This window comes from Pongo pygmaeus, chromosome 1, assembly GCF_028885625.2.
Source record: "Pongo pygmaeus isolate AG05252 chromosome 1, NHGRI_mPonPyg2-v2.0_pri, whole genome shotgun sequence".
Taxonomy (NCBI): Eukaryota; Metazoa; Chordata; class Mammalia; order Primates; family Hominidae; genus Pongo; species Pongo pygmaeus.
In genome coordinates this window covers 155,912,652-155,937,316 of record NC_072373.2, presented here as the reverse complement: position 1 = coordinate 155,937,316, position 24,665 = coordinate 155,912,652, and the positions used below count along the sequence as shown (strand labels likewise).

At 38.3% G+C, this 24,665-nt stretch overlaps 1 protein-coding gene across 1 annotated transcript in view; it reads left to right on the top strand.

Moving 5' to 3' along the window:
* TNNI3K (TNNI3 interacting kinase) overlaps positions 1–24,665 on the top strand; it is a 342,552-nt gene that overhangs the window by 44,253 nt on the left and 273,634 nt on the right. Inside the window, exons 5-6 of the mRNA XM_054482207.2 lie at positions 4,231–4,316; positions 5,439–5,536. Coding sequence (XP_054338182.1) covers positions 4,231–4,316; positions 5,439–5,536 — 184 coding nt within the window. The remainder of the gene's footprint in view (positions 1–4,230; positions 4,317–5,438; positions 5,537–24,665) is intronic.

The following is a 24,665-nucleotide window of genomic DNA, read 5'->3' as shown; positions in this document are numbered from 1 at the left end:
GAAAAAGAATATAATCCCAATGTATTACAACTTCTGCCTGAAGCAAAGTTCTCTTGTACTCTGACTGGGTCAGATTTCACAGATAAAGGTCTAATCTCTGGTAGGGTACTGTGATATAGTCCCTGGTGAGAAGTGGAGTGATTCTATTAATGAAATCCTTGTCTTTGTCTGAACAAAGACCATTGCCCCAGGAGGGCCCTTGAGAGCCACAGGTAGCCTTTCAAAAGGAATGTAAAGCTAAAATTCTCGACCTCTTGAGGTCCATGGTGCTCCCAGGACATTTTTCAGTAGAAATGAGATCATATCCTTGGCTTCACAGGTCAATTTCAAGCTGCCTCCTGCCTATTTAAATCTCTAGCAGCTTTAGAGAGATAGCATAGTCTTTGGTGAGTGAGCCAAAGTCTCATATCACTTGTAAAGTACTTACACTTGAAAGGTACTATAAATTCAGAACATTATCATCAAGGCATCCAGTTAAGAACATTAAAAGCTATTGGAATTTTAAAATAGAAAAAGAAAAAGTGCTATTCTCCAGGGCACTGCTAAAAAGAGAAAGGCTCTAAATCCAGGGTCATTGAAGAACCTCAGTGAAATGCTTTAATTAGAAATGGCAAGCCTTGTGGTTTGTTTTCACAGCCATGGGAATACAGTATTCTCAAACTTTTTTTACCCTCCTACCCTTCTTGCTTTCTGTGTTTCCCTGCAGCAAAACACGTAGACACGCTTACTAATACTGAGAAACACACCTTAACTTGCTTTGGAAAGCCTTTTGTAGAAGTACAACGAACTCCAGTGTTTATAAATGTTAATAATATAAGAAGGGAGTTTAGAATTTCATGAAGATAGTTAAGAATTTAACTCACTTCTATCAGCAATTTCCCTCAGCTCAAAAAATACTGCAATCAAAATCATTTCTGATGAAAATGCCACTGTTTTAAATGTCTACTTATAATAAAATGGGTCTACTTATAAATGATAGAGCTATTTATGGTATGGCAGTAACTTCACAAAATAACATGATTCTTAGAAATGTGTGATCTTTGGCCCAGCCCGGCTTTTAAACCCTCAAAGCCAAATATATTATGGATGTCTTGGAAGAAAGTAAACTAGGTACTTGGAACACACTTGGAAATGCATTCACAGGTCACAGAGGTCTTCTTTGTGGTTATGACTTCAAATAGTAGAGGTATTCAGCAGAGCTGAACTCTGCCTTTCAAGCTAGGTAGATTGGATTTTTCTCTTAAAGTTTGTAGGAAATCAGTGTCCATAAATAAAAAGGGAATGAAAACTGTGACTGGAAACTGAGAATGTTGATGGACAATGATTCAGCTTTGAGCTGCTTTGGCTTTTCTTCCCTGGTCTTTCTATTGTCCAGCAAATGAAACACACTATAAAACCACAAGAAAAAAAAAAAAGGATTGGGGGAGGAGAGAGGGGCCTTGTGATCCTAAGAAAAACTGTAACCAGCAGCCTAAGCAAAACAGGGAAGGATGCACATTCTTTTGAGCTAATCATAATGAACTTAATGGCAAACACTGAAAGAAGAAAAGGCTTTGGAGCTCCTCTGTAGCAATAAACACCTGACAAAATGCAGTTTTTCAATATGTATGTCCAATGTTATATAGCAATACCTGTTAGGTTTTGATGTTTTCAAAGTGGAAAAAATCATTTCATCAGTGTGGTAATCCTTGAAAGCCTCATTCTTATAGTTATACCAGGATTCAAATCCTATCATGATTCTGCCTTTTAAATAGTTTGTTCTTTTTTTCCAACTTGGGCAAGTTATTTAACCTATTTAAGCTTCAATTTCTTCAATTATAAAATTAGTAAAATAATATATGTGACAATATGCATGACATTGTGCTGTTGTACCCGGAATTGGTGGGTTCTTGGTCTCGCTGACTTCAAGAATGAAGCCGCGGACCCTCGCAGTGAGCGTTCAGTTCTTAAAGATGGTGTTTCCGGGGTTCGTTCCTTCTGATGTTCGGACGTGTTCCGAGTTTCTTCCTTCTGGTGGGTTTGTGGTCTTGCTGGCTTCAGGAGTGAAGCTGCAGACCTTCGCGGTGAGTGTTACAGCTCTTACAGTGGCGCGTCTGGAGTTGTTTGTTCCTCCCGTCCTGAGTTGTTCATTCCTCCCAGTGGGTTCATGGTCTCACTGGCTTCAGGAGTAAAGCTGCAGACCTTCATGGTGAGTGTTACAGCTCATAAAGGCAGTGCGGTCCCAAAGAGTGAGAAGCAGCAAGATTTATTGCAAAGAGCAAAAGAACAAAGCTCCCACAGTATGAAAGGGGACACGAGCAGGTTGCCGCTGCTGGCTGGGGCAGTCTGCTTTTATTCCCTTATCTGGCCTCACCCACATCCTGCTGATTGGTCCATTTTACAGAGAGCTGATTGGTCCATTTTGACAGGGTACTGATTGGTGTGTTTACAATCCTCTAGCTAGACATAAAAGTTCTCCAAGTCCCCACCAGATTAGCTAGATACAGAGTGCTGATTGGTGCATCCACAAACCTCAAGCCAGACACAGAGTGCTGATTGGTGCATTTACAATCCTCCAGCTAGACATAAAAGTTCTTCAAGTCCCCACCCGACTCAGGAGCCCAGCTGACTTCCCCTAGTGGATCCCGCGCAGGGGCGGCAGGCGGAGCTGCCTGACAGTCCCGACTGCGTGCCTGCACTCCTGAGCCCTTGGGCAGTGGATGGGACTGGGCACCACGGAGCAGGGGGTGGTGCCTGTCAGGAAGGTTCAGGTTGCCTGGGAGCCCACTGGGGTAGGGAGGTGGAGGGAGCTTGGGCCTGGCAGGCTTCAGGTCCCGAGCCCTGCCCCATGGGGAGGCGGCTGAGGCCTGGCAAGAATTCAAGCGCAGCTCGGGCAGGCTGGCAGTGCTGGGGGACCTGATGCACCCTCTGCAGCTGCTAGCCCAGGTGCTAAGCCTCTCACTGCCTGGGGCCGGGGGCACCAGCCCACCGCGCAGAGTGCAGGGCCCGCTGAGCCCACGCCAACCCCAAACTTGTGCTGGCCTGCAAGCACTGTGCACAGCCCCAGTTCCTGCCCACTCCTCTCCCTCCACACCTCCCCACAAGAAGAGGGCGCCAGCTCTGGCCTCAGCCAGCCCAGAGAGGGGCTCCCACAGTGCAGCAGCAGGCTGAAGGGCTCCTCAAATGTGGCCAGAGTTGACACCGTGGCCTGAGGAGGTGCCGAGAACGAGCAAGGGCTGCTAGCACATTGTCACCTCTCACTGTGGTGAGGAATAAGTAAGGTTAAGTGCTTACTACAGTATCTGGCATGTGATATGCAATCAGAAAATGATTATTGCACTGTTGTTACCATTGCCGACTTCACTGTGAATATACAACTTTCTTTTTGAAGTGTGACTCTTGGGATAATTTTAGCATCATTTTTGTTGAGGCTCAGAAAATGACACCTCAAAATGAAGGCCTTACAAGCAGCCTTAGAAGCAAAACTTTGTCTCTGACCTTCTCCTGTCCTCTTGCCTCTGGCCCCTCATTTTCCCCAGAGGATAGCCATAGAGACTAGAATCCCTCTCCCCTCAAGGCAGGTCATAGAAAGGAGAACTTACAGAGTTGTTCCTGTATCTTTGAGTCTTCATTCTGAAGGCTGTTATGTCTTGTGTCTCTTGTGCCTTTTAAAACTATGATCAAATATATTTTATGCCTTTTCTTCTATTAATGTCCCTTTTGTCAGTTGATTTCAGCAAACCTTCAGAAAGGCAAAGGGGAAGGTCTTTCTTTGACCCTATAATTTCATGCCATATTTGACTTTTCTTGGCCTTTTATATTTGATAATTTTCTGATTTCTGATTTCCTGATTTACATAATAATCAATTTTATATATGTATTATATAAGTATTCCCTACTAATAGTGACTTTCAGGTTCCTAGATTACGTCTGACCTTGGTTTTACTTGTCTTTAAAAAGTGCCACTAAATTCGCTATTGTGACATCTAGTAGCTGTCAGTGATTCTGGAGGAACTATTGGAATCATAGTGTTATTTCTGGTGACATCATTACAATGTAAAACTACAGAATTTCCTCTCAATTTTAATTCTTCATATAAAGGGTTCAAGATTCTTTCTGTAAGTGCAAAATAATCTTAGAAACAATACATTTCTGAATTGATAGTAACAGGATTTGCATTTATAATTTTCAAATGAAAGACAATATGCTAAAAGATGAATTTTGTGATCATCTGTAAAATGTTTTTTTCAGCTCTGATGAAGCCTTCAGTAAAGTCAATTTAAATTACCACACTGAAAATGGGCTGTCTCTACTTCATTTATGTTGCATTTGTGGAGGTGAGTACTTGAAACTTAGTACTTCTTAAACTGGTTATATGTGTATATTGTCAGTGACTTGAGCTGCTTAATAGTCTACAAAAGAATTCTATTCATACTCAGTTTTCCCTTCTGCTTTGCCTTTTCCAACCTTGATAATCTCAGTTTAGGCAGTAACTATCAGGCAGAATATTCCAATTGATTTAGCTTTAAATATAAGCTTCATTGTGTTCCTACCGGAAACCAAGTCACTCAGTTTGCTTGGAAATCAAAAAGCACTTTTCAATATTGGGCATGCCAGTCAGGGATTAACTTAAATTCAGAAGCACTTAAAGATTCCCCAAAATATCATCAAGCAGTTGCTTCACAATATTCAACAAGAGTATGTGGAAAAGTGACAAATGCCAAAGATAAAATCTAAAAGTAAAGATTGATCGAAGTGAAGATTAAGGGTTTAATTTGGCTTACACTTTAGTTTGTTTTGTTTATCAATGTATCTCAAGCACTTTGAATGGTGCCTGGCCTGTAATAGCCACTCAGTAAAGTTATTGAATTAATGAATGAACCATTAATATTTATTTTGTTAATCCAAACTAAATTCATTGAACTTAACTTCTTAAAATGGAACAGAAATGTGTGTCAACTCTAACCATATTCCTTAACAATTTCTCCCAAACAAACCAAACAGACTCTGCTTAACAGATTGTTCTCTCAACTTTAAATGTGCCTTCCCAACCTTGGTTATATCCTTCATATTTCTTTGATCTAAATAAGCTCTACTGTTAATAATGTTCAGATAAATCCTCTACAATTAGATTTTTTAACTTAAGCTTTTTCAGTAATAGTTTATTATGGTGAATTCTCTTATGTGTTTATGTTTCAAAACCATCTGATGATGAGAGTACTAAATAAAAAATCTAAGACAAAGAGTCAAATTACACAGCATTTGAATAAAGTTTTATAAATGGAAAAGAAATATCCCCTAGTAAGGTTGTCAATTAATAGAACACTTTACAAATGGCCTGCAGAACAGCAGCTTGACATTTTTATACAGCTGTATGGCATTTATCATTAAGTCAAAAAGAGTCTTAAACTCACCCCATCCCCACAACGATTTAGCCTTTTTTCATTTTTCTCTTTAAGGCAACAAATCACATATTCGAACTCTTATGTTAAAAGGGCTCCGCCCATCTCGACTGACAAGAAATGGATTTACAGCCTTGCATTTAGCAGTTTACAAGGTATGACACTTTAATTCCCATAAACACTGCATTGGAACTAAGGATAGTGTGTATCTTTAGGTTTTATTTTTTTTTTTCAAATTAGTAATCATGGAAAATTTTCAGTGACCAGAGGCATTACATTACTAAAGGACTTCTTTCTCTTTATTGAGCAGATACCTTCTGCATACTAGACACATACTCTTTTTAATGCTTTCTTTAACTCATTTAATTCTCACAAGAACCCCATGAGTGAATATGATTATTATCCCCAACGTTACATGGTTAGCCAGGGGTTAGCCAGGATTTAAGACAAGGCAGTCTAGTTCTGTTGCCAAAGCTCCTCATCAGAACACCATGATGCCTCTGTGCAGAGAGAGATGAGGTTGTATTTAAAGACAAAAGAAGCACACTGAAGCTGTATTTCTTTACTGCAAATTTTTCTTAAAAAACCTTTTTGCTTTAGCTGTTTATTTTCTTACATTAGCCCCTGGCTCCAACCTAATCTCAGCACCTGATAGAATAATAAATATAATAGTGGATTGGACAAACTGGGATACTTAGTGTTGGAATTGAACCTTGAGATTTTCATAAATATAAATTTATAAAACATACAAATTATATAATATGTATTGATCATTTTATAATTATAATAACAATTTCTACTTTGTATTTATTATGAGCTAAATATCATACTAAGTTTAATGTCTTTTAGTCATTAAAATAACTGCATGTTAGGGTTTATTTTACAGAAAATGCAATTGAAGGCTAAAGTAGATACCTGGACAATATTAGAATAGTGATTAAAGTCAAGTACGATTGGCTCATTACTCCCAGAATCTCATTTGTATATTGTGTATTTTGTTCTTTCTCATTTTCATGCGAGTCTGTGACAGAATTTTATTTCAATTTTGGGTGTGCACGTGTGGGAGGAGGGACAACTTTTTGCTTGTATTAGGAACCCCCTGCACTATCTCCCTCCCCCAACTGCTAGAGAGTTTCTCATTGGGAGGGAAGAGGACCTTATTTTCCCATGGTCTAGCATCACAAATTCCTGTAATTCACAGTGCAAATACTCTAAAGTTTCATCTCTTTTCATGCCTAGTCAATGCCTAGTCAATTCTTCTAATTCCTTCTGGGAGAAAGCCTCAGTTAAGTGCTAAATTGTCTTTAATACCAGTTAATTATCCTGCTAAACTACAAAACAGTCTGAGTTTCCAGTGTAGAAAACAGCATCTGATGTGGACTTTTCTTCTGAAAGGCAGGAGGTGAAAGTAGAAGAGCTCCAAGGAACAGGAAGGTAGTGATGGATAGTCATGGCACTGTATGAAACCATGAATTCTGAACCTCACCGTCTGGGAGATTTTTTCTGTATTAGTTCATTTTGCAGAGATTTAGCATGACACTGGCACACAAATGGGTTCTGAATCATTTAGGGATACAATATTTAGAGAATATATTTCTTCAACCTCTGTTTATAATAACTAAATTTCCACTTTTAGAGTTTTCTTTGCTCTATTTTTATGTTTTCTTCTATTTTAGAGAAGGGTGCATAAACTATAACTTTTTCATAGCAAGTTTAAATGAAAATTTAGATTCTTGGGAAACAAAGCAGGCAAAAATATTAAAAGGCCATAAGAAAATGCATAGTTATTTTGCAAATTTCTTAACAAGGGTGAAAAACAATTTAAAGTTACTATTTCATTTTAAACACAAAAATAATATAAAGTAGTTGTGTGTCCAGAATTGGTGGGTTCTTGGTCTCACTCACTTCAAGAATGAAGCCGTGGACTCTAGCAGTGAGTGTTACAGTTCTTAAAGGCGGCGTGTCCAGGATTTGTTCCTTCTGATGTATGGATGTGTTCGGAGTTTCTTCCTTCTGGTGGGTTCGTGGTCTCGCTGGCTCAGGATTGAAGCTGCAGACCTTCGCGGTGAGTGTTATAGCTCATAAAGGCAGTGTGGACCCAAAGAGTGAGGAGCAGCAAGATTTATTGCAAAGAGCCGAAGAACAAAGCTTCCATAGCATGGAAGGGGACCCGAGTGGGTTGCCACTGCTGACTCGGGCAGCCTGCTTTTATTCTTTTATCTGGCCCCACCCACATCCTACTGATTGGTCCATTTTGTAGAGAGCTGATTGGTCTGTTTTACAGAGAGCTAATTGGTCCATTTTGACAGGGTGCTGATTGGTGCATTTACAATCCCTGAGCTAGACACAAAAGTTCTCCACATCCCCACTAGATTAGCTAGATACAGAGTGCTGATTGGTCCATTTATAAACCTTGAGCTAGATACAGAGTGCCAATTGGTGTATTCACAATCCCTAGCTAGACATAAAAGTTCTCCAAGTCCCCACCAGATTAGCTAGATACAGAGTGCTGGTTGGGTAATAAACTTATCTTTTAGAATCATTGACCCTTGAGTGATTTGGGTGACACGGGAGTATATTTTCTTAAGGCCTGTTGTAGCTGCTCGAGGAAGGCAGAAGGATTTTCTTCCTTTCCCTGAGTTATGGTGGACATCATTGAATAATTCATAGACTTTTTTCTAATTCTCCTTAGTCCTTCTAGAACACAGGTCAACAGATGTTTACAACTCCAGTCCCCATGTTCTGAGTCAAGGTCCCAGTGGGGATCCATACTGGGGATGGCTTGCTGAGCAGTAGTGAATTTGTCCCTTTCTTCAGCTGTCATTCTATCATTTACTTGACTAAGATACCAGGTATCTCCAAACTGTCAGGCTGCAGCTAAAGCTGCATTCTTTTCATTAAAGGCCAGGGTTTGATCTAACAGTAGCATGACATCTCTCCAAGCGAGGTCAAAGGTTTGCCCTAGACCCTGTAGGACATCTATGTACCTATCAGGATCATCTGAAAATTTCCCCAGGTCTGCCTTGATCTGCTTTAAATCAGAGAGGGAGAAGGGGACATGTACCTGGGTTGGGCCAAATTCCCCTCCCCCTACAGCTTGAAGGGGACACAACCGATAGCCCGGGGGGTTTTGTGGTCCTTTGGAGATTTCTTTGCTTGTTTCCTTCTGGGCAGGGGAGATTCAAGGAGAATTATCATTAATAGGAAGGGGAACTATAGGGAGGCTAGGATATGAGGGTAAGCTGAGAGGTCCTCCTGTGGGATGTAAACTGTAAGCTTTGCATAGTTGTGTATTCTCCCTCAATGAAAAGAAAGCTTGGACATAAGGTATTTCACTCCATTTGCCTTCCCTCTTACAGAAAAGGTCAAGCTGCAGGATAGTATTGTAATTTGTACTTCCCTCAGGTGGCCATTTTTCCCCATCAGAGAGAGAATATTGGGACCAAGCCATAGTGCAGAAAAAAATGAGCCACCTCTTTTTCAGGGTTTGTGGGTCAAAACGGTCCCAATGGCTTAGGATGCATTTCAAGGGTGAGCCTGTTGATACCTGAGTGTTTCCCACCTGAAAGACACAACTGCCCATGGTTTTGGTATGTTTTGTTTCTCCCCCTGCCCAAGAACCCGCAACAGTCCCTGGACCCTGCTGATCAGAATAGTTGCAGTCACCGACGCAGCAGCAGAAACAACCCCTGCCCAAGAACCCGCAACGGCCCCTGGACGCTGCTGGTCGGAATAGTTGCTCCCACCAACGCAGCAGCAGAAACACTAGTTTTCCTCCCAGACCACATGGAGGACCGAGGAAGGTTGGATTTAGTGGCTCTTACTGATGCATTCTCGAAAACCTGCACCCTTGCCTGTCCTCCTAGACCACAAGGAGGACCGACTGAGAAAAATTGGATTTAGTGGCCCTTACTGACACATTCTCGAAAACCTGTTAGAGTCCTAAGCATTCTCCTGTTAGTATTGGGACTTTACCCATGTCCTATAAAGATGTTATGCCCCCAAAATGAAGTGGAGGGCCATACCCTGATAGAGGGAAGGGATCTCCAGGGTTGGAGGAGTGACACCTTTTGTCCTCACTTATATGAATAGGAAGAATACAATTTCTGAGGCTCCCCATATCCTAGCTTCAGGAATAGCTTTTGTTAGGCCTATTAGTCTGAGGAGAGATCCTAAAATTCCAGGTAGTCCCCACTATGACGAGGCTTTGGGCAAAAATTATGTCTTTCTGATTGGTGAGCCAGGGTGCCTAAAGAAGGTAACAGAGTCTTGGAGTTTATACTAGAAGTCATTCTTATAGGAGAAACTAGAAAAGCACCAGAGACAGGTAGCGATTTTTAGAAGCAGGACTAACCTCGGAGAAGAGAGGCGAGAGGAAATTTGTCTGGCAGGCATTAGGACCCAGGGGGCAAGGGTCAGGATAGTTAGGATAGATGGGCAAGTCTCGCTTGGGCAACATGCCTTTGACAGGTCCGCTCATGGCTGCAGGGTCAACCAACTTGTTATCAGGATCCCGGAGCTGCATGGCTTTCCTCTCTGTCAACCCTCGGCTCAGCCCAGAAGTACAGGAAAAGCAGAAGCTGGTTCTAGGCAAACCAATGCTGCCAACTCCAAAGAGTCAGGGGTGGTCAGAGAGCCCTTTCCCAGAAAGCCTGACACCCGTGTCTTTAGTCCAGCAGCCATGCTAGTTGCTTTTAACTGGCTGACAGGTGCCCAGTATTTAGCCCCTGAATTCTAAGGAAAAATAGGACAGAATAGCAAGTGAAAGGGGTCCAATGGTACTCACTGCTTGGTGATAGGTGACAGTCTCGTCACTCAGCGATAGGCGATGGTCTCACCGCTTAGTGATAGGTGATAGTCCCTTTGTGGTGGCCAAAATGTGTCCAGAATTGGTGAGTTCTTGGTCTCACTGACTTCAAGAATGAAGCCACAGACACTCGCGGTGAGTGTTACAGTTCTTAGAGGCGGCATGTCCAGAGTTTGTTCATTCTGATGTTTGGATGTGTTCAGAGTTTCTTCCTTCTGGTGGGTTCGTGGTCTTGCTGGCTCAGGAGTGAAGCTGCAGACCCTCACGGTGCGTGTTACAGCTCTTAAGGTGGCATGTCTGGAGTTGTTCATTCCTTCCGGTGGGTTCGTGGTCTCGCTGGCTTCAAGAGTGAAGCTGCAGACCTTCACGGTGAGTGTTACAGCTCATAAAGGCAGTGTGGACCCAAAGAGTGAGCAGTAGCAAGATTTATTGCAAAGAGCCAAAGAACAAAGCTTCCAAAGTGTGGAAGGGCACCTGAGCAGGTTGCCACTGCTGGCACAGGCAGCCTGCTTTTATTCTCTTATCTGGCCCCACCCACATCCTGCTGACTGGTCTATTTTACAGAGAGTTGATTGGTCCATTTTACAGAGAGCTGATTGGTCCATTTTGACAGGGTGCTGATTGGTGCATTTACAATCCCTGAGCTAGACACAAAAGTTCTCCACATTGCCACTAGATTAGCTAGATACAGAGTGCCAATTGGTGCATCCAGAAACCTTGAGCTAGACACAGGGTGCTGATGGTGTGTTTACAAACCTTGAGCTAGATACAGAGTGCTGATTGGTGTATTTACAATCCCTCAGCTAGACATAAAGTTTCTCCAAGTCCCCACTAGACTCAGGAGCCCAGCTGGCTTCACCCAGTGGATCCTGCACGGGGGCTGCAGGTGGAGCTGCCTGCCAGTCCCATGCCATGTGCCCGCACTCCTCAACCCTTGGGCAGTCAATGGGACGGGGCCCTGCGGAGCAGGGGGCAGCACTCTTCAGGGAGGCTCGGCCGTGCAGGAGCCCACGGCGGAGGGTGGGGGGAAGCTCCGGCATGGCGGGCTGCAGGTCCTGAGCCCTGCCCCGCAAGAAGGCAGCTAAGGCCTGGGAGAAATCGAGCACAGCACCAGTGGGCCGGCACTGCTGGGGACCTGGAGCACCCTCCGCAGCTGCTGGCCCAGGTACTAAGCCCCTCACTGCCTGGGGCCAGCGGGGCCGACCGGCCACTCTGAGTGCAGGCCCCGCCAAGCCAACGCCCACCCAGAACTCTAGCTGGCCCACAAGCACCCCTGTGCAGCCCCAGTTCCTGCCCATGCCTCTCCCTCCACACCTCGGCCATCCCAGGAAGGGGCTCCCACAGTGCAGCAGCGGGCTGAAGGGCTCCTCAAGTGCAGCCAGAGTGGGCGCCAAGGCCAAGGAGGCACCAAGAGTGAGCGAGGGCTTCGAGGGCTGCCAGCACGCTGTCACCTCTCAGTTGTTCACACTACCAGGCATTAAACCTAGTAATCATTAAATGCATTAAACCTACTTCTAATCCCTTGACAGAACTACTCCAGTAAGTATATAATTCATTTTGGGCTCCAGTTCCCTTCCCCAAATAGTATTACTAACTTTTTAATTTTAATATTATTGCAAACTTACAAAAACAATTGCAAGAATAGTACAAGAAACTCCTTATCCAGGTTCATTAACTGTTTGCGTTTTGTCCCATTTCCATTATTGTTTTTTTAGAACCATTTGACAGTAAATTGTATAAAACATGCCCTGTTGCCACTTCAGTCTTCATTTCCTAAGAAAAAGAAAATTCACTTACATAACTCCAATGCAATTATAAAATTAAAAAGAACATTGAGATGATATTAACATTATGATATTATAATCTATAGTTCAAATTCAAGTTCTATCAATTGTCCCAATTGTGTCATTTATAGATTATTTTTTCTTGTCTAGGATAGGATTCAATCCACAATCATGCATTTTCAGTTTTCTTATTTCTGTAATCTCCTTTACTCTGAAAGAATTTCTCACCTGATCCTTGTATTTTTTATCTTAATATTTTTCATGCATACCAGTTATTTATACATATTTCTTTGAATTTTTTTGGTATTACAATCGAATTTTATTTTGTTCATAACACTCACAAAATGAATAATGTAACTCTCCCATCCTTTGGTTCACTACATCAAATAGCTCTTCCAATTATATACCCTGGCATGCTGGGCCTGACTCATTGTTAGAGGAAAGGGGTCCCGATCCAGGCCCCAGGAGAGGGTTCTTGGATCTCACGCAAGAAAGAATTCAGGGCGAGTCCACAGTGCAAAGTAAAAGCAAGTTTATTATGAAAGTAAAGTGGTGAAAGGACAGCTACTCCATAGACAGGGTAGGATGTTCCTGAAAGTAAGAGGAGGTGCGCATCCACCCTAGGTACAATGCTCGTATATATGGGGAGATGTGTTCTGCTACAAGGGTTTGTGATAGCGTATTAATTTTCTTAATTACTATATTTTGCAAGAATCGATATTATTATCTTTAAAGCAAAATTAGTAATGCCTTTGTTCTACAGATATCAGGATATCTGGACACTCCCAAGTCTGGGTCTGTTCAGTAAACATTATTAACTTGTTCTTTAACTGTAAACATCTAGAGGTTAAAAATGCCTAACTTTCTGAGAATGTAACCCCGTAAGTCTCAGCCTCATTTTCCTAGTTTCCTAGCCCTCACTCAAAATGGAGTGGCTCACTCTGGTTCGAATGCCTCTGACATCATGACTGTATATATTCTAATCAATAGAGTAATCTCTGCTTTCATTAATAAAAATGAAGCAGATATTTAGCTTTTTAATACCACGTGAATAATTAATCCTCATACATCTTTTTTTGTTTTAGTTTGTTGAGTTTTTCACAGGGTTTAGTTTTATTGAGGTTTAATATATACCAAATACAATTATCAATTTTAAGTCTATAATTGTTAACTTTTGAAAATGTATGTAATCATGTAACCATCATCACAATCATGTTATAGGACATTTCTACTATACCAAAAAGTTCCCTCATGCCATTTTGCAGTCAATCTCCTTCTCACCTTGTCTCTGGAAACAAGTGTTTTCTGTCACTATAGTTTTCTCTTTTCTAGAATTTTAAATAAATTTATTACATCCAGTGTGTTTTCTTTTCTATATGGTTTCTTGCACTTATCATAATGCTATTGGGATTCACCCATGTTGTATATTCTGTAATTAATGCTTTTCTTGTAGAATTGTATTCCCTTATATGGATATACCACAATTTGTTTACCATTTACCTGCTGATGGACATTTTTCCAGATTTTGACCATTATAAACAAAGCTGTTTTGAACACTCACATACAGGTATTTATTTGAACATACTTTTTTATTTCTCCTGGGAAATACCTAAAAGTAGAATTGCTGAGTCACATAATAAGTGCATGCTTAATTTTATGAGAAACTACCAAACTTTTTAACAAACTAGCAATTCCTTCCTACATTCCCATCAGCAAGGTATGAGAGCTGTAGTTTTTTTACATCCTTTCCAGCACTTGGTGTGGTCTTTTTTTTTTTTTTTTGGCTATTCTATTGGATGAATTTTAGTATTTCATTATAATTTTAATTTGCATTTCCCTGATGACTAAAGAGGTTGAATAGGTTTTTATGTGCTTATTAGGCATCCTTTATTTTTTAATGTAGTGTCTGTTAAATCTTTTTCCCATTTGTAATTTTGTTTATTATTTTCTTGAATTGTGAGAGAACTGTATCTATCCTAATACAATTCTTTTCTTGAATATACTTTTGCAAAAATTTCTCTCAGTCTATGACTTGCCTTTTCATTTTCATAAATGTCATTTGAAGAGTAAAAGTTTTTTGCATTATTTTTAAACTCATGACTGTAGTGATTACCATACAGTTATAGATTCTCAACATTTCATAGTCCACTCCCTGTGAATATTGATCTACTTCACTTAAAATATAAGAACCTTCCAGTAGTATAGTTTCATTTTATCTTCATTCTTTGTGCCATTGTTGCCATATACATTGCATCTATACATGATAAGAACCTAAATATATTATTAGAATTTTTGTGTTAAACATTTATAACTTTTAAAGAAATTAACAAGAGAGAAAATATGCTTTTCAGAAGTTTGATTATAATAATCCTACATATGGTTTTCTCTGTTTAAAGCTCTTTGAGATTCATTGAGTTTTTATACCTGTAAATTTATGGCTTCATCAAATTCAGAAATTTTGACCATTAGTTTTTCAAATACATATGTTAGATTGTTTGATAATTTTCCACATATCACTGAGTCTGCTTTTTTTCTTCCTTCTTCTTTCTTTCTGTTCTCCAAATTAGATTATTTCTACTTATTTGAATTCAAGTTCACAAACCACTTCTCTGCCATCTCCCATCTGATAACAATCCACCAGTGAATTATTCATTTTGGTTATTTACTTTTCCGTTCTAGGATTTTTATTTATTAAGATTAAGATATAATTTCAATTTCTCTGCTAAGATGACACATCTGTTATTTCATTTTTCCATATTTTCCTTCAAGGTTTTGAACCTATTATTTGTGACTACTTTAAATGTCCAATCTGCTGTTTTCAACATCTAGATTAGCTCAGTATTTGTTTCTATTTCATGTTTACTACAGAGCACATTTTTCTGTTTCTTCATATATCAACTAATTTTTTATTGAAAGCTAGAAATTATGTATTATGTGTTATAGGAAATCTTTATCATGTCTTCTTCCTTTAAAGAATGTTGAGTTTTTTTTTATGTTTGTTTTTGTTTCATTTTTGGAGGGCAGTTACATTTCTCGTGGATACATTTCAATCAAATCAGTCTTGATTTGATTTTTTGTTAGGCTGAAGCTATTTCAGTTTGAACTTAGCCTCTTGGCCTACCCCTTTTTTTTTTTTTTTTTTTTTTTTTGACACGGAGTCTGGCTCTGTCGCCCAGGCTGGAGTGCAGTGGTGCAATCTCGGCTCACTGCGAGCTCCACCTCCCGGTTCAAGCCATTCTCCTGCCTCAGCCTCTGGAGTAGCTGGGACTACAGGCGCCCGCCACCACGCCCGGCTAATTTTTTGTATTTTTAGTAGAGACGGAGTTTCACCGTGTTAGCCAGGATGTTCTCGATCTCCTGACCTCGTGATCCGCCCACCTCGTCTTCCTAAAGTGCTGGGATTACAGGCGTGAGCCACCGTGCCCGGCCGCCTCTTGGCATACCTCTTATTCTAGCATGTGGTTCTCACCCCTGGACGTGGTGCTTACTCCTAAAGTATGGTTTTCTGGCATGTCACCTGAATTCCCAAGCCTTACTGAGAGACTCAGTAAAGTCTCTTCATACCAACTGACAGGAGTTCCAAAATCCCCCAGTACTGCATGACCTCCAGTATCACCACCATTCACCTTTTAGTAATAAATCAGGTGATCTTTTCTAGATCTTCCAAAATCTTTCTCTGTGCTTATGCAGCCCAGCTCAAGGATTCATAATGGATCTCCATGCAGATTTCTGCAGTGCCCTCTCTGTGCATCTTCTTCTTCTCAGTTATCCTGCTCCACAAATACAGCCCCTTCATAGTATCAGAACTCTCATTTACACTCTTAACTCAGTGAGACTTCCTATTATGCTTTGTGGCAGAAAAGTATTTCAGGCAGAAAACCGTGGCAATCATGGGATATTGTGTGACTTGCTTTATATCTTTCTCTTAAAGGACACAGCTGTTTGCTCATGCTCTTCAGTGCTTGAGAACAGTTATGTCATATATTTTGTTCCATTTTGTAGATTTTATTTGCCAGTAGAGAAAGTCTATATAAGTTGTTCTGTCATGCCCATATCTACTTTTGCATTGCTTCCAAAATGATCTGAATGAAACAAAAATCTATGATATCAGTGCTCACTTTAACACTTACTATTGTCATCCATTGTCTATATAATGACATTCAAACTCCTAAATAAGAGTCTCAAGATCCCTTAATTTATAACTTTTCTGGAATCACTTTCCATACTCTTTTCCTGTAGTCTCTGCCTGTTCAACCCTAATGGTTTTCAATGTAATGTGCATGAGGATCATATAGTAATATATGTTTAAAATGAATATTTCCCTTTCTACTTTACTCTCATTTAAATTGGTACATCTAGGGTATTCTAGGAATCTACATTTTTAACAACCTAGGAATTTTGATGTAAACAATCTAGTCTACATATTGAGGATTACTGTTCAAGTGTGGCAAACTCAAATTATGGTCATATGATCAGTAGCATCCACCTCAACTAAAAGATTTCAGAAATGCTGCTCTTATTTCCTTTCCAGCCCTATTTAACCAGTACTATTCAGGGGTTTCTAGAGAAACTTAACCAATAGGATCAATGGATCTATCTATCTGTCTATCTATCTATCTATCTATCTAGAGACATATTTATTATACTAACTGGCTCACACTATTATGGAGCCCAAAAGTCCCACGATCTTCTGTCTATAAGCTGGAGAATCAGGAAAGCTGATAGTATGATTTGGTCCATGTCCAAAGACTTGAGAACCAGGGGAGCCTATGGTGTAAATCCTAGTCTGAGTCTAAAGGCCCAAGAACGAGGATCAGTGATGTCTGAGGGCAGAATATGGATGTCTCAGCTCAAATAAAAACAAATTCACCTTCCCTCTACCTTTTAGTTCTATTCAGGCCTTCCAAAGATTAGATGATGCCCACCCATATTGGTGAGGGTGATCTTCTTTACTCAGTCTACTAATGAAAATGCTGGCAGGGCATAGTGGCTCATGCCTGTAATCCCATCACTTTGGGAGGCTGAGGCAGGTGGATCACTTGAGCTCAGGAGTTTGAAACTAACAGAGTGAAACCTTGTCTCTACTAAAAATACAAAAATTAGCCAGATGTGGTGGTGCGCACCTATAGTTCCAGCTACTTGAGAGGCTAAGATGGGAGAATCACTTGAAGCCAGAAGGTGGAGATTGCAGTGAGCTAAGATTGTGCCACTGTACTCCAGCTGGGCAATAGAGCAAGACCCTGTCTCGAAAACAAACAAACAAACAAAAAACTAATGCCTTCTGGAAATACCCTCACAGACACCCAGAAATAATGTTTTACTAGCTATCTAGGCATCCCTTAACCCAGTCAAGTTGACACCTATATTAAGCATCACAACCAGAATGTACATTTTTAAAAAAATCCCAGCTGATATATTTGTAGACTAAAGTTTGAAGATTGCCATTTTAGATAACTCCATTCTTTAGGCCAGACAGTTCCACACGTCTTTATTTTTGTTCTTATAATTTCTTCTGCTTAAATATTTTTTAGTTTCTTTTCCTGATGCAAAATTATTACTTATTTAAAACCAAGATAAATTGAGTTTTATTGAACTCGCAGACAGAAATTATTGCACTCTCTTTTGGGTTTCAGTTATTAAGTTTGCATTATCTTTTATAGTAGCACTTATAATTATTTATTTATTTGCATATTTCAAATGTTGGTCTGTAAACTTTGGACACTGGGACTAAGTCTTTTTCTTTGATTCCTCAGTATATGGGACCTGTAAAGGATCCTTGAGAAATACTTGTTTGGAAATTAGTGAGTGTCCAAACATTAGAAGAAACAATACTTGACATTTGTTGATATTATGTAGCTTAAGAAAGACTGTCAGCTTAGAAGCTAGAATACTTCTGTTCATATCTCAGTTATGAGACTTGCTAATTATGCATATTTAGGCAAATTGAGTTTTCCTTATGCTCCTCAATTTTCTAACCTCTAACATGAAGCAGATGGAATTATCTATTTTATTGTGTAGTTTAGAGTTTTAAGGAAACAAATCATATGGAGTACTTAGCAAAATACCTAGCATATAGTAAATACTTAATAAAAATTAACCATTATTATTGTTGAACTCTAACTTTGACAAACATTTATTGGAAACTAACATGTTTTTCATTTTGCATAGAAAAATTAAAAGAAATGGATTGGATTTTCTGGATTATTACATTCTAAAGAGATGAGAAAAGGTAATCCTAACAATATAAAAGAAATGGCATCTATACTTAGATCAATGGACTCCAAACATCTTTTATCATGTACTCTATAAAATTAGCACCCCCAAACACATATATGTGTTCATAAATTATATACATTAACAAAAAAACTCATCAGTTAATAGCTTAATACAAAATCTACTCTTTGGAAGACAACCAGTGTTAAAGTTTGTAGCTATACATTTATATTTCAAATAGCCTTTTTGATAATATAAAATATTTTGACAAGTTTATTACAAATATGATTAGATTAGAAAATTGATTTAAGGAAGCTCAGATTGGTAGAAAAAAGTACCAGCTTTTTCTTTGCTGCTTCTTACCTTAGTAATATACATGTTGTGTATTTTCTTCACAGGACTCTTTTAAAGATACCTGCCAATTTTGTCTATTCAGTTAAAGTGTCTATTCAGTTAAAATTTGATATTAAAATTTATAAACACACTTACTTTGGCTCACATAAGCTACAGCACATCCCCAATAACTAAAAGCTAAGAAAAAAAAGAGTGAGAGGCAGCTCTCAGTCCTTTCCCATGTAGAATTTTAAATATATATTATACTTTGGGTACTATATGTGACACATGACTAGCTGATATATGAACTGAAGCCGCCAGTGTAAATTTACATGTTAAACATGAATGAAACTTCATTTATCTTTATATATAAATTTATATAAGTAGATTTTCTAATTCTTTTTGTACCCTAATGAATTTTATCACAAGATTCTTGTCACATTTATATCCCTCTGTAGTGCATACTTCTTTAGGTGGTATCTAAATTGTATTCCTAAAATGAAACACAAGACTTTGGGGAAAAAATTGAGACCTCTGATATAGTTTAGAAGATCTTAATTGAGAAAGCTAATGAACAAAATCCTATTAGACCATCTAATTTAGCCTTACATGTAACTCTCATTCAATATGCAGACAAGCCACTTAATGAAATTTCTTTAGTGAGAAAGAAGTATCATTTTGATTCATTAACTTCTTTTTAACATTTCATATGATAAAGGCAGATATTGAATGGTAATGGTCATTTATCCCATCCTATATATTTCTTGCAACATCTAATTCCAATCATTCAGAAACAACTCATTTTATATATGTGTTACAAAAGGGAAGGACATGAATAGGGGAAAAATCGAATTAAATCTATGTTACCTGGCTTACCAGACCTAGGTATTTTTTGCTACGTAACTGTGCCCATCAGAAAACTCTGTTTTCTATCAGTGGCGATTTATAGCCTGAATCATTGTATTAATATCTTTTATCCTGACTATTTTTTTCCTCCTTAGCACATATATTTGACTGCAAAGTTGAAATTTTCAACTATCCTGAAACTAAAGACCCAAAGTAAGTGTTTCATAGTTTCTAACTGCTGTCGATTTAGACCAAGGTTTGACAGCCTTGGCACTACTGACAATTTGGATTGGATAATTCTTTGCTGTGGGAGGCTGTCCTTTGTGTTATAAAAATGTTTAGCAGCATCCCTGTCCTCTGTTCTCTAGATGACAGCAGCCACTTCCCTCATGCCCAGTTGTGAGTACCAATAATATCTCCAGATATCACCCCTGAGAGGCAAAAATCACTCCCAGTTGAGAACAACTGATTTAGAGGACAGATTTCAATATTCATTAACTTAAATGGATTTTTTAAATCTTAATTACCTTTATATTTGAACAAATAAAGTTTCCTGATTAAAGATTGCATTTTCCCTAAATGGGAATTTGACAAGATAGCAATAAGAAATAATTTGAAGAAAAAAAAAACTCAAAAAAAAAGAATCCCACTTTTTGCATATTTAACTAAATTTTCCAGTTAATGATGACTTTTAAACACTTTAATAGTAGCTTTTCACTTAAGAAACTAGAGAAAATTTTTACTCTTAAATTACAGCAATCATTAAGATAGCTTGTTTATATGCACATTTCCCTTTAGTAATGAAATATTTTATAATCTCTTTCTAAATGAACATATTCTCAATAAAAAGTTAATAGGATCCTAGCTGAAGATGGTAATTTGTAATTTATGCTTCAATTCTTACACCAGACAGTAGTATTTCCTGGAAAACCTTCCCTGATCCCTCCCAAGTTTGGGTTAGGTATTGCTGCATTGTACTCTCTTAGCTCCTGGTACTTATTATGCTGTGTATGCTACTGTATATTATTACTTAGTTAAATCTTTATATCTTCCTCTATACTAGGGGTCACAATCTCACATATTTTAAGGATGACATAAGTAAATGAAAGTGTTAGATAATACAACAGACAATGATAAATGGGAAGTAAAACTCAAGACTGAATATTTTTGAGATACGAGAGAGTGGCAAAGACTGTGGTAACTTAGAAAACATATGCCCCATGTAAAGGGAATGGTCACTCTTCAGCTTCAGCTAATCATTGTCATGCAAAAAATGTAGACCCATTATTTCCCAAAATTTCAGAGAATCATAAATTATGTGAAGTTTCCTAATATTCATATTTTTAGTCATAAATACTCAACAGGCTAAGCCATATATATTTCCATTCCTCTTGTAGCCTGTTTGTAATCTCTGATAGTAATTATGAGCATCATCAAGGCAGAGATCAGATCCAAGTTGCTTATCATCTTATTCTCAGTGCTTAGAACAACCGTTGATATATATACATTAATAAATCGATGTTTTATGAGTGAAGAATGAAGTTATAGTTCTCTGGTAACTGGGGGGAAGAAAAGTGTTTCAAAGGAGGTAGGATCAGGTTGACAATGGGCAAAATAGTGTCCTATTTGGGCCATTAGAATAGGAAATTAGGAAATTGTCAGATATCTCTTTAAGGGATATTTTAGTAAATTTTTGGGAGAAAAGGATATAAAAATGGGTTGAAAATAAATAGAGTTAGGGAAATGGAGGCAAATAAACATTAATTGCTCTTCCAAAAAGTATAAGATCAGGCAATATTTGAGGAATGGCCAGATCAGGAAGGTTTCTGAAACAGCATTGTCCTATCTTTTTAAACTCTTGCTCCTTGAATAAACATAAAAGTTCAGAGTTTGTTTCAATGTTATTTTTAAACTTTAAAATAGATATTATGTTATAGCTAAAAACAAATTTAAAAAATTAGAATATTCATTATGCCTTTTCAAGTAGCATGTATTTACTTCCCCCGCCCCACTGCATAGGTAGAGATTCTTATTATCCTCTTCCTGTTAAATCATCTCTATATTATTAAATGAGAGATGATTTAAGGATGTTCAAAGGATGATTTAAGGATGTTCAATTGGAAGCAGCCTGCAGGAAGAAATACATTATGGAAAATGAGAAAATAGAAGAAGGAGGGTTGGCAGAGGTGAGGGGAAAAAATAGGTCCAAAGCAGGAGTACAGATACTCAATCTAAGAGTGTGTTACTTCTCTTTTTTTCTTTTTTTTCCAAAATTTCAAGCAAAGTCAAGTATTTCCACCACACTGAAACTCTTAAAAACTGATATCTTTTGTCAAAATAAATCCAGAATTATTTCAACAAGAGATGTATAGGTATGAACCTTTGTGAGTTGAGCAGTTATTTTCATACTGATTAATGGATACTTTCACTGGGGATGTCTATGATGCACGAGGCAGCTCTAGTCCATTAAATTTTAATGCCTGGAACTAAGTACATTTCATACTGAAGCCCTGAATGGTTCCTTGTCCTAAAGGAAAACTTAATAATATTCTTCAAAGCCTCCAAAATTACTTTTCTAAAAAAACCTTTTTCTTTATAAAAACACATAAACTTTAACAATTGCTATGCTGGTGAAGAAAAATTATACTTAGAGAAACATATTTTAAAAACATTTATTTATATGTCCCTATTTTATATCCAGAAACTTAGTTTTCTTTCCAATCAAAGTTCAGCTCATTCTTGGAGTTTGGTATGACACTTCAGGGAATATTAGAGGTGAATAAGATATTACAGAAAAAAATTTAGCCCAACTCTGTAACCCTGCAGATAAAGAAATGGAAGTATTTTATGACTAAACATCTCTTGGGACAGAGTGGGCTGAATCATAAGGTGAATATTCTCATAGAGGTAGGCCAATCTTGGGGTGATACATTTAATATAAATATAAGCTTACACCTGTAAGTATCTTGAATTTATAAGCATTTGCACATACATTATGTCGTTTGATCTTTATTACAATCTTGTAAGGTAAGTAAGGTAGGTATTATATTTCTTTTTATACAAATGAGGAATATAAGGTCAGGGCTGAAACATGAAAGACAAATTATTAGCAGTTGAAGGGTAATTGGGGGGGAGGGAGAAATAACATGATGTATTAAGAAAAGCATAATATTAAAAATCAGAAGACCTGATTTCAAATCCCAGTTCAGCCTCAGTTTAAAGTTACATTAAAGAAACACATTTTATGCTATGGAATGCCAATTGGGTTCTCTAAAAAGTGTTCTCTGAAAAGAATATAGGAGTACAAGAGATTTATTTAAAGGTGACACCTGTGAAAGGAAAAGGAATGAAACAGAATTGGTTATGGGGTGCCATCAGATCCCAATACAGAGCTGCTAAAATCTCCACCAGCCCATTGAGGAGCTCCAGAGGAAAAATTGCCTATGAAAGGAGTGCCACACGGGGTAGAAATGTCGAGGCCCTTCTTTTACCACCACGTTACTCAGTCATTGACTGGGAGTAAGGTCCACCCTGAGAAGAGACTGACCACAGCTCTAATACTACAGTGGATCCTGAAATAACTGAGAAAGCTGCCAGTGAACCACCATCCTGCCACACTCTTCATAAAGGGAGGACTCAATGGCATATCTATTTCTGCCACACATGAGGAAATGCTCATGATTCTATAATATATGAAAAAAGGAAATTACCTATATGTAGAATTAGATCAATAGTGTACATAATAACAATTATTATGTGTCAAGCATTGTACTAAATGCATTACAGCATTATCTGATTTAATCCTCACAACAATGCTATGAGAATGATACAATTGTATCTTCATTTTACAGACAAAAACTTGACAGCTCAAAAGGTTAAGAAACATGTCGCAAATGTAGGAAGTGCCCATCAATATGGAAACACGAGTTTACTTTGCTGGGGTAGCTTGTGCTCCATCTGGTTGCACAAACATACGTACATAGGACAAAGAATGGAAGGGAAAAATACACACATAAATAATAGTGATTATATGGTAGTACTATGGGTTATTGAATTATTTATTCATTTTCTTTGTTTTTTACATTTTCTTCTCTAAGGTATTCTGGTTGTCTGTTGAGGCATAACAAACTATCCCAAACTTGGTCCTCTAATGCAACTATTTTATTATTCTCAAGGATTCTTAGTTCAAAAATTCAGACAGGATGCTGTGTGGATGGCTTGATTCTGTCCCACAATGTTTAGTACCTTAGCTGAGAAAATGTGAATGAATGGGTTTATTCATCAGCTGGTAGACTGGAATTCTCTGGAGGCTTAACACACTGACTGGGATAACTGTAAGGCTGGACTTAGCTAGAACAGATGATTGGAGAGCCTTCATGTGCGATGTACCTTCTCCATGTGGCCTGCATTTTCTTATACCATGGCTGACACCAGTTAGTCATATTTGTTACGTTATAGATCAGGGCTCCCAGAGCGTGTTTTTCGGCAAACAGGAAGGAAGCTGTGTGGTCTTCTATGTCCTAGCCTTAGAAAAGAAACACTCTGCTCCATGCTATTGATCACAATCCACCCAGGTTCAAGGGGAAGGGGCATAGATAGCAAATATCTGTGGGTTGAGTATAGATGAATGCTCACCATGTTTTAAAACCACCAGAAGGTATATTTTTTCCATAATCAGAAGAAAGTACATTTTTATACATCAGTTTCTTTTCTATACTGAAATAGAGTTGAAATTTTTTTGTTTAATAAATACATTTTAAAAATGGGTGTAATATGGTAGTAGAGGATTTAAGCTCTGTGATATAGTGGTTGCTTATCTTGGCTTTATCCATAGCAATAATCACAGAGCTAACAACAAAGCAGGATATTAGGTAAGCATTGTTTTAGAGTTTTATGACTAGTACAGAGTTGCAGTTACTACCATTACAAAATATTTTTATCCATTTACATACATTTTGGGAGATCTATTCTACCTCAAATTCTATTTCTCAAGGATATAGCTGGAGTGCTTTTTTGTCTAAGCCTTATTCTTCCACACATGGATTTTCTTCTGTTTAAAAATAATAAATATGATATACACAAATACGTTACAAAGAGCTTATTTATCTCACACTTATAGGATGCCTCTGTGTGTCACATTGAATAATAATGCTTTAAATTTGGCTAGAGAGTGCATAAAGGAAACCTGCCAGTTTCCACAAGACTCTTTTCTAAACAAGTCTTAAGAGACTTTATTTTAAAAACATTGCCATTAGATATTTGTTATATACGGTAAACTGCAAGCAATAAATGAGATCAAAC